Source organism: Nicotiana tomentosiformis, chromosome 4 (genome assembly GCF_000390325.3).
Source record: "Nicotiana tomentosiformis chromosome 4, ASM39032v3, whole genome shotgun sequence".
Lineage (NCBI taxonomy): Eukaryota > Viridiplantae > Streptophyta > Magnoliopsida > Solanales > Solanaceae > Nicotiana > Nicotiana tomentosiformis.
The window spans coordinates 31576013-31586837 of NC_090815.1; the positions used below are offsets into that span (position 1 = coordinate 31576013).

At 43.7% G+C, this 10825-nt stretch overlaps 1 protein-coding gene across 1 annotated transcript; it reads left to right on the forward strand.

Annotated features, from left to right (window-relative positions):
• Nucleotides 1-1545: 1545 nt before the first annotated feature.
• On the forward strand, nt 1546-1962 carry LOC104119925 (uncharacterized). The gene has a single exon (XM_009631540.2). It carries the CDS (start codon nt 1546-1548, stop codon nt 1960-1962), a length of 417 nt encoding a protein of 138 aa, XP_009629835.2.
• The last annotated feature ends 8863 nt before the right edge of the window (nt 1963-10825 follow it).

Genomic DNA, 10825 nt, shown 5'->3' on the forward strand with positions numbered 1-10825 from the left:
ATTGCGGAGTATATAGTGAAAAATATCTCTATGGATTATGAGTAAGAAAACTATTTTACCTCTATAGTCTCTTTATCCCTATCAGTACGTTATAGAACTCAACTATCAGTATGTAATACGGATTGCTACGAGTGTGTAAGTATTTCATACAAATAAATACAACCATCTGCTAACTGTATTTTTAAAATATTTAACTAATATCTATCAACCACCCTATATCGGCGACGACCGGCAGCGGCCGCCCTTCTTCTTCTTCTTCATCCACCACCTCCCGATTCTATAATACAACAGGAAAACTACTTCCATTTCTTGAAAAATTACTACCTGGTTTCTGGAAAAATCAAGATCCAGCAAGTGGCTGATCATTGGATACTGAAAAGGTTGGCTACAAGTGGCTCCCTTCTCTCTACTACACTGCCGCTTCTTTCTTTTCTTGAACGCACAACGAGAGTTCTCTCTTTCCCCAACTCTGTTCCCTCCCCTCTCATTCTGTGTGTGTGTGGTGTGTTTGTGAAAAGGTTCTCCAATCAAATTTCCGACGCAGACTACAAGCGTCGGCCATGGAATTCAGGTCAGGCAGTTTTTTGGTGAGCAGTTTTTCATTTGGGTGGTCGGCACTACAGTTAGAGTTTAGATTTTCAGCGGGTATCTTGGCTCAAGGCGACATTCAACCAGGGTCTAGTTGATTTGGAAGTCCGTCTACAATCCAGGTTCTGTCGCTCTTGTTTATATTTATCGGGAGTTGGTACCTCCTATTCTTCAATCAGTATTTCTATTTTCCTTGTTAACCAATTAGTTTGGGATAGATTAAGCCTAATTCTTGATTGTCTACTTGTACTCTTAATTAGTGTATTTGCTTGTCTACTTTCTTGATAGTAACTGTCTTGGGATTTCTAGTCTGTAGATTATATTTATTTTAATTACTTGTACTCTTATTTAGTGCATTCACCTATTTTTCTATCCTTTAGTTGTATATTATAGTTCCTTTAGTTGTATATTATAGTTCCTTTAGTTTTGTTATTTTATTTCTTCACATGTTTTTCTATTCTTTAGTTGTAGATTATAGTTCCTTTAGTTCCTTTGTTTTATTTCTTCACATGTTTTTCTATTCTTTAGTTGTAGATTATAGTTCCTTTAGTTTCTTTGTTTTATTTCTTCACATGTTTTCTGACCTTTAGTTGTAGATTATAGTTCCCGTTAGTTCCTTTATTTTACTTTTTCACCTATTTTGCGACCTTTAGTGGTAGATTATATTTCTGTAATTCATTTTATTTTTGTCGCTTGTTTTCGGGATAGTGCTTGCGTAGTGACTCCTAGATTATAATGGCTTTGGTGAACGATGGTAGGGTAAGGTCTTTTCCTCGGGAGTATCAGCGTGGGGGAGGGGGTAAGGGGGGTAAGAGGTCTAAGGGAGATACTAGGCTGAGAGTGGGGTCTTGGAACATAGGAACTTTGACTGGAAATTGTGTAGAGTTAGCGAAGATTCTCGAGAAAAGGAAGATTAATATAGCTTGTATATAGGAGACTAGGTGGGTAGGAGATAAGATGCGGGATATGGGCAGTTTTAAACTTTGGTATTCTGGGAGGATGGGGGACAGGAACAGGGTAGGTATCTTGGTTGATAAGAACCTGCGTGAACTAGTGGTGGAAGTTATGAGGGTGAATGACAAGTTGATGACTATTAAGCTAGTTGTTGGAGGTTTTACTTTGAACATAATCAGTGCGTACGCACCCCAAGAAGGCTTGGATGAGGAATCCAAGAGACGTTTCTGGGAGGATTTAGATGAGATGGTGTGTGGTATCCCGCATACCGAGAAGCTTTTAATAGGAGGAGATTTCAACAGCCACATTGGAGCGACGTCTAATGGTATGATGATGTGCATGGTGGCTTTGGTTTTGGAGTTAGAAACGGAGGAGGAACGTCTCTGCTGGACTTTTCTAGAGCATTTGATTTGGTGTTAGCAAACTCGAGTTTTTCGAAGAAGAGGGAGCACTTGGTCACCTTCCGTAGTTCGGTGGCCGAGACTCAGATTGATTATTTACTCTGCAGGAAGTCTGATAGAGGTCTTTGCACGGATTTCAAGGTCATCCTGAGTCAGAACCTCTCAACCCTTCATAGGCTCCTATTCATGGACCTTGAGATCACGAGGAAGAGGAGGAAGAGGGCGATGTATATCCAATATAAGATAAAGTGGGGAGCCTAGACGGAAGCTAAAATGCAGGAGTTGGGGGTCAAGCTGGTGACTATGGGGGAGTGGAGGAGTAGTGGGGAAGCAAGCGCTATGTGGACCACGACTACGCATTGCATTAGGGAAGCCGCGAGATAGGTATTAGGGGTCTCAAAAGGTTACTATAGTGGTGTGATGACCCAAAAAGTCATCTTATATCTTAGAACTCGAATCTGAGCTCTTAAGCCTTACAAATCTCATTTTTTACCCTCCTCGATTTGTGTGTGCATTCCGGACAGGTTTCCGAAAAACTTTTATGTTGAAAACTAATAAAAATAAGAATTTTTGCCTTAAAAGTTGATTTTAGTTGACTTCGGTCAACATTTTTGGTAAACAAGCCCGGATCCGTGCTTTGACGGTCCTGGTGGGTCCGTATCAAATTATGGGACCTGGGCGTATACCCGGAATCAAATTCGGAGGTCCCTAGCTTAAGTTATGAATTTTTGATAAAAATTAAAAGTCTGAAAATTAATTATTTTTAAGAATTGATTGATGTTTGACATTGTTAGTGCCGGATCCGTATTCTGGTTCTGGAGCCCGGTACAGGTTCATTATGATATTTAAGACTTGTCTGTGAAATTTGGTGAGAAACGGAGTTGATTTGACGTGATTCGGACGTCCAGTTGAGAAGATATGAATTTTAAAGTGTTCTTGAGAATCTCATTTGATTTGGTGCTAAATTTGTAGTTCTAGGTGTTATTTTGGCGATTTGATCACGCGAGCAAGTTCGTATGATATTTTTAGACTTGTGTGCATATTTAGTTTGGAGCCCCGAGGGCTCGGGTGAGTTTCGGATAGGCCACGGGATGTTTTGGACTTTGAAAATCTGGTTTTTTTGTAGAGTATGGGTTCTGGCATGTCCTTCTTCGCGTTCGCGAAGGTCCTCTCGCGAACGCGAAGAGTAAACTAATGAGGTAGGAATTTCTTCTTCGCGAATGCGAAGGCTTGGTCGCGAACGCGAAGCGATGGGGGCGTTTCCCTTCGCGAACGCGACAAGCCCATCGCGAACGCGTAATGTTAGGCATTGGGGGGGAGTTAGCTGTTCCGTCATCGCGAACGCGAAGGCCAGGGGAGAGTAACCATCGCGAACGTGAACTGGGTCTCACGAACGCGAAGGCTTGGCAGCCAGTACCCTTCGTGAATACGACAGTGCTCTCGCTAACGTGACAGTGCTCTCGCAAACACGATGAACACTGTCGCCCAGCACTTAACAAAATCCAAAAATGGGATTTTATCCAGAAACTCATTTTTCTCAAAAATCAAATGGTGAGAGGCGATTTTCAAGAGATATTTCTTCTCCCAAATTGTTGGTAAGTGATTCTAAACTATTTTCTTTCAATTACCCATTACATTTCTTGAAGTTTTAACCTAAAATCTAGAGTTTTCATAGTAGAATTAGGGGTTAGGGTAGAAACAAGGGATTTCGGAAAATTTGGGGATTTAGACCTCAATTTGAGGTCGGGTTCCAAAATCAATTATATATTCGGGCTCGGGGATGAATGGGTGAATGGATCTTGGTTCGAACCTCGAGTTTTGACCAAGCGGGCCCGGGGTCGATTTTTCGACTTTTTGGAGGAAAATTTGGGAAATTTAATTTATGCAATATAATTGATTCCTTTAGCAATATTTGATATTATTGAGTCATTTTTGAATAGATACAAGTGATTTGGAGGTAAATTTCAAAGGAAAAGCTGTGATTGAGAATTAAGTGGCCTTCAGAGCGAGGTAAGTATTGTGTTTAATCCTGACTTGAGGGAATTAGGAACCTTAGATTAGTTGCTAAGTGAAATTCATGTGAGCGGCGTATATGTGAGGTGACGAGTACTTATGCACCGCCAATTTACCTGTTTTCCATGTTTCTCTGTTCTTCTTATATTGTCTCATTCCTATGCCAAATTGCTACGTGTTATACTAGTGTTGTTCAATTTATTGTTCTTAACATGTTTACGGATTTTCTGGTGATAATTAAGTTTTTATTTCAAATTTGAGATTGATATTATGGAACCAAATGTTGAAGTAAGGTTTGTACTTGTTATTCTATCTCTCTGTTATTATTTATGCATTGCATTATGGTAAGGGAGAGTGTTAATGCACGAAGGGTGATACCGTTCCATTTTGTGAGTTTTAATGCATGAAGGGTGATGTCGTGCCATATTGTGAGTGTTAATGCACGAAGGGTGATGCCGTGCTATGATATGAGAGTTAATGCACGAAGGGTGATGTCGTGCCATGATATGAGATTTAATGCACGAAGGGTGATGTCGTGCCGTTTCTATTAATTTTATGGTGAGATTGAGAGTAAAAGCACGAAGGGTGATGCCGTGCATTTTTCCTTACTGTATTCACTATTCCTATTGATTCATGGTATACAGACTGCTCCGGTGATCATTCTGTTGTAGTTCTTTATCTTGTATTCCCCTTAGTATGTTCTCCTCCCGACATTTCCTGTTTAGTTCTTCATTTCTGTTATTTGCATATACACTGTTAAATTGTACAGGTTGATTTGTAGGTGCCTTGCCTTAGCCTCGTCACTACTTCATCGAGGTTAGGCTCGACACTTACCAGTACATAGGGTCGGTTGTACTGATACTGCACTCTGCATTTTTTGTGTAGATTTTTATATCGGCTCGGGTTGATCGAGATTTTGCTATTGGTCCGTTGTCCGGAGACTCAAGGTAGGTCTGTCGGCGTTCACAGACCTTGAAGTCCCCGTCTATCTTTTCTGTTCTATTGTTTCTTTCATTCAGACAATTGTATTTTTTTCTGACTATTACTTGTAGCAAATTCTATAATGCTCATGAATTATGACTCCAGATCCGGGTGGTAGTAATTAATACAGTTTTATGATATTCCGCACTTATTATATTTCATCTTAGTTAATTATTGTTATTTACTGAATGGAAATAAGGAATTGGTTTAATGATTCCCTAACGTTAGCTTGCTTGGCAAGTGAAATGCTAGGCGCCATCACGGTCCCATCAGTGGGAAATTTTGGGTCGTGATAGTTGGTATCAGAGCACTAGGTTGCTTAGGTCTCACGATTCATGAGCAAGCATAGTAGAGTCTGGAGGATCGGCATGGAGACGTCTGTGCTTATCTTCCAGAGGCTATGAAGTTTAGGAACAAGTTTTACTTCTATTCTTCTCCGTCGTGCGATTTTGGCTTTCTCAATACTGATTGAACTCTTCTACTCATATTCTCTCGCAGATGGCGAGAACACGTACCACTTCCTCAGTTGAGCAGCAGCCAGAGCCTCCAGTGGCAGCTCCTACGCGGGGCATAGGTCGAGGCTGAGGCAGGGGCAGGGCTCAGCCTAGAGCTCGAGCAGCAGCCCCAGCAGTGGAGCCTCAGATAGAGCTTGATGAGGAGGTTCCAGCCCAAACTGTTCCTACCGGACCAGCTCAGGTTCCGGAGGGGTTCATTTCTACCCCAGTACTTCAGGACGCTTTGGTCCGTTTGGTGGGCCTTATGGAGAGTGTGGCCCAGACTGGCGCATTTCCCATGGTACCAGCAGTCTCTCAGGCTGGAGGAGGAGCCCAGACTCCTACCACTCCCGCTCCAGAGTAGATAACTCCCCAGTATCAAGCTCCAGTAGCTCAGCCAGTCGGATTTATTCAGCCAATTATTATGGCACAGGTCGGAGATGGGCCAGCTATGTCTTTTGAGGATTTATGGAGATTAGACATGTTTATCAAGATCTTTCATATTCACTTCAGTGGTGCTCCTTCAGAGGATCCCCAAGAGTATCTTGACAATTGTCACGAGGTTTTACGGAACATGGGTATAGTGGAGACCAATAGGGTCGACTTTGCTGCATTTCAGATGAGTGGTTCCGCCGAGAAATGGTGGAGAGATTACTTGTTGACCATAACAGCTGGGTCGCTTGCTCTTACTTGGGACCAGTTCTCTTATCTCTTCATAGAGAAGTTTCTGCCTATCACATTGAGAGAGGAGCGTCGCCGTCAGTTTGAGCGTCTTCAGCAGGGCAGTATGACTGTTACTCAGTATGAGACCCGTTTTGTGGATTTGGCCCGTCATGCTATTCTTCTGCTTCCCACCGAGAGAGAGAGGGTGAGGAGGTTTATTGATAGACTTGCTCAGTCTATCAGATTGAAGATGTCTAAGGAGACTGGGAGTGAGATTTCTTTTCAGGCAGCTGCTAAAGTCGCCAGACGAGTTGAAATGGTTCTTGCTCACGGAGGTCAAGGGTCTAACAAGAGACCTCGTCATTCTGGTGAGTTTAGCGGTGCCTCATCTAGAGGCAGGAGTACTTTTGGTAGAGGCCATCCTCCCAGTCCGTTTCATTCAGCGCTCTAGGCATCCCACGGTGCCTCAGGTGGTCGTGGCCCTCAGATGCATTATTCCGACCAGCTAACCTACAGTGCACCACCAGCTCTTATTAGTGCACCTCTACTCCAGAGTTATCAGGGTGGTTATTCAGGTCGACAAGGTCAGTTTTAGGGTCAGCAGTCATAGCAGCCAAGGTTATGTTATACTTATGGTGATCCGAGGCACATTGCTAGATTTTGCCATCAGGCAACGGGCAGCTCACAGCAGCAGAGTTCTCGTGCCATGGTTCCGGCACCAGTTGTTGCACCACCTGCTCAGCCAGCCAGAGGCAGGGGTCAGGCAGTCAGAGGTAGATGCCAGACTGTTAGAGGTGGAGGTCAGACCGTTAGAGGTGGAGACCAACCAGTTAGAGGTCATCCCAGGGACGTAGTTCAGGGTGGTGGGGCCCAGCCTCGGTGTTATGCTTTCCCAGCCAGGCCTGAGGCTGAGTCATCTGACATTGTTATCACAGGTACTATTTTAGTTTGCAGTAGAGATGCTTCAGTCCTATATGATCCGGGATCTACTTACTCCTATGTGTCATCCTATTTTGCTTCCTATTTGGTTGCGTCCCGTGATTCTTTGAGTGCTCCTGTGTATGTGTCCACACTAGTGAGAGATGCTATTGTTGTAGATCGTGTTTATTGTTCGTGTGTGGTCACCATTGGGAGTCTTGAGACTCGTGTAGATCTTCTACTTCTTTACATGGTTGATTTTGATGTCATACTGGGTATGGATTGGCTGTCACCTTATCATGCTATATTAGATTGTCACGCCAAGATGGTGACCTTAGCCTTGCAAGGGTTGCCTCGATTAGAGTGGAGAGGGAATCTTAGCCATTCTGCTAGCAGGGTTATCTCTTATGTGAAGGCTCGGCATATGGTCGAGAAAGGGTGTCTAGCTTATTTGGCTTATGTTCGCGATTCTAGTGCGGAGGTTCCTTCCATAGATTCGGTGTCGGTTGTTCGTGAGTTTCCAGAGGTGTTTCCTGCAGACCTGTCGGGGATGCCACCCGATAGGGATATTGATTTCTGCATTGATTTGGCTCCGGGCACTCAGCCTATTTCCATTCTGCCATATCGCATGGCCCCACCAGAGTTGAAAGAATTGAAGGAGCAGTTGCAAGATTTGCTTGATAAGGGCTTCATTAGACCTAGTGTCTCGCCCTGGGGTGCACCAGTGTTGTTTGTGAAGAAGAAAGATGGATCGATGAGGATGTGCATAAATTATCGGCAGTTGAACAAAGTCACTGTCAAGAACAAGCATTGCCGAGGATTGATGATTTATTTGATCAACTTCAGGGTGCCAAGGTGTTTTCAAAGATTTATTTGGGATCTGGCTACCATCAGTTGAGGATTAGGGCATCCAATGTTCCTAATATAGCTTTTCGGACTCGGTATAGGAATTATGAGTTTCTAGTGATGTCATTTGGGCTGATAAATGCCCCAGCAGCATTCATGGATTTGATGAACCGGGTTTTCAAACCCTACTTGGATTTCTTTGTGGTTGTGTTTATTGATGATATCTTGATCTACTCCCACAGTCGATAGGAGCATGAGCAACACCTTCGGATCATTCTTCAGACTCTGAAAGATAGCTAGTTATATGCTAAGTTCTCAAAATGCGAGTTTTGGTTTAGTTCAGTTGCTTTCTTGGGTCACGTTGTATCAACAGAGGGTGTTCAGGTGCGTGCCATGTGAGGTATTCACTGATCATCGGAACTTGCAGTATTTGTTCAAGCAGAAGGAACTCAATTTGAGGCAGAGAAGGTGGTTGGAGCTATTGAAAAACAATGATATCACCATATTGTATCATCCCGGGAAGGCCATTGTGGTGGTCGATGCTTTGAGTAGAAAGTCAGTCAGTATGGGTAGCCTTGCATATATTCCAGTTGGTGAGAGACTGCTTGCATTGGATGTTTAGGCCTTGGCCAACCAGTTCGTGAGGTTAGATGTTTCTGAGCCCAGCTGTGTTCTAGCTTGTATAGTTGCTCGGTCTTCTTTGTTTGAGTGCATAAGAGATCGGTAGTATGACGATCCTCATTTACTTGTCCTTAGAGACACAGTGCGACACGATGGTGCCAAGCATGTTACTATTGGAGATGACGGAGTTTTGAGGATGCAGGGTCGTATTTGTGTGCCTAATGTGGATGGACTTCGTGAGTTGATCCTTGAGGAGGCTCACAGTTCTCGGTATTCTATTCACCCGGCTGCCAAGATGTACCAGGACCTGCGGCAGCATTATTGGTGGAGGGGGATGAAGAAAGATATAGTTGCTTACGTAGCTCGGTGCCTAAATTGTCAGCAGGTAAAATATGAGCATCAGAGACCCGGTGGTTTGCTTCAGCAGATGGAGATTCCTGAGTGGAAGTGGGAGTGTACCACTATGGACTTTGTTGTTGGACTCAAAGGAAGTTCAACGCCGTATGGGTTATTGTGGATAGGCTGACTAAGTCAGCGCACTTCATTCCTGTGGCAGTTACCTATTCCTCGGAGCGGTTAGCAGAGATTTATATTCGTGAGATCGTTTGTCTTCACGTTGTGCCCGTGTCTATCATTTTTGATTGATTTATGCAGTTTACCTCGCACTTTTGGAGGGAAGTACAACGTGAGTTGGGTACGCGGGTTGAGTTGAGCACAACATACCATCCTCAGACAGACGGGCAGTCCGAGCGTACTATTCAGATCTTAGAGGATATGTTTTACGCTTGTGTTATAGACTTCGGAGGATCGTGGGATCAGTTCTTGCCCCTTGCAGAGTTCGCCTACAACAACAGCTACCAGTCAAGCATTCAGATGGCTCCCTATGAGGCATTATATGGTAGGCAGTGTCGGTCGCCAGTTGTGTGGTGCGAGCCAGGAGAGGCTCGATTGTTGGGCACAGACTTAGTACAGGATGCCTTGGATAGGTCAAGATTATTCAGGATCTACTTCGCACAGCTCAGTCCAGGCAGAAGAGTTATGCCGACCGTAAAGTTTGTGATGTTGCATTCATGATCGGAGAGAGAATGTTACTTCGGGTATCAGCCATAAAGGGTGTAATGAGGTTCGGAAAGAAGGGCAAGTTGAGCCCTAGGTATATCGGACCTTTTGAGATTCTGGAGAGAGTGGGAGGGGTGGCTTACAGGCTTGCGTTACCACCAAGTTTAGCAGTTGTTCATCCGGTATTCTACGTGTCCATGCTTTGAAAGTATCACGACGATCCGTTCCATGTGTTAGATTTCAGCTCTGTCCAGTTGGACAATGAATTGACTTACGAGAAGGAGCCGGTGGCAATTCTAGCCCGGCAAGTTCGCCAGTTGAGATCAAAGAGTTACCTTTCAGTTCGAGTGCAGTGGAGAGGTCAGCCTATTGAGGTAGCTACTTGGGAGTCCGAGTCCAATATGCGGTGTAGATATCCCCACCTTTTCACCAGCCCAGGTACTTTTCTCTGTCCATTCGAGGACGAACGGTTGTTTTAGAGGTTGTTTTCGAAAAGCTTTTATGTTAAAAATTAATGAAAATAAAATATTTTGCCTTAAAAGTTGATTTTAGTTGACGTTGATCAATATTTTTGGTAAACGGGCTCGGATCTGTGCTTTGATGGTCCCGGTGGGTCCGTATCGAATTATGAGATTTGGGCGTATGCCCGGAATTGAATTCGGAGGTCCCTAGCTCAAGTTATGAATTTTTGATAAAAATTAAAAGTTTAAAAATTAATTGTTTTTAAGAATTGATTGATGTTTGGCATTATTAGTGACGGATCTGTATTCTGGTTTCGGAGCCCGGTACAGGTTCATTATGATATTTAAGACTTGTCTGTGAAATTTAGTGAGAAACGGAGTTGATTTGACATGATTCTGACGTCCAGTTGAGAAGATATGAATTTTAAAGTGTTCTTGAGAATTTCATTCGATTTGGTGCTAAATTCATAGTTCTAGGTGTTATTTTGGTGATTTGATCGCGCGAGCAAGTTCGTATGATGTTTTTAGACTTCTCCGCATATTTGATTTGGAGCCCCGAGGGCTCGGGTGAGTTACGGATAGGCCACAGGATGTTTGGGACTTTGAAAATCTGGTTTTTTCTGCAGAGTCTGGGTTCTGGCATGTCCTTCTTCGCGTTCACGAAGGTCCTCTCGTGAATGCGAAGAGTAAACTGATGAGGCAGGAATTTCTTCTTCGTGAATGCGAAGGCTTGGTCGCGAACGCAAAGCGATGGGGGCGTTACCCTTCACGAACGCGTAGTGTTAGGCATTGGGGAGGGGGAGTCAGTTGTTCCTTCATCGCGAAC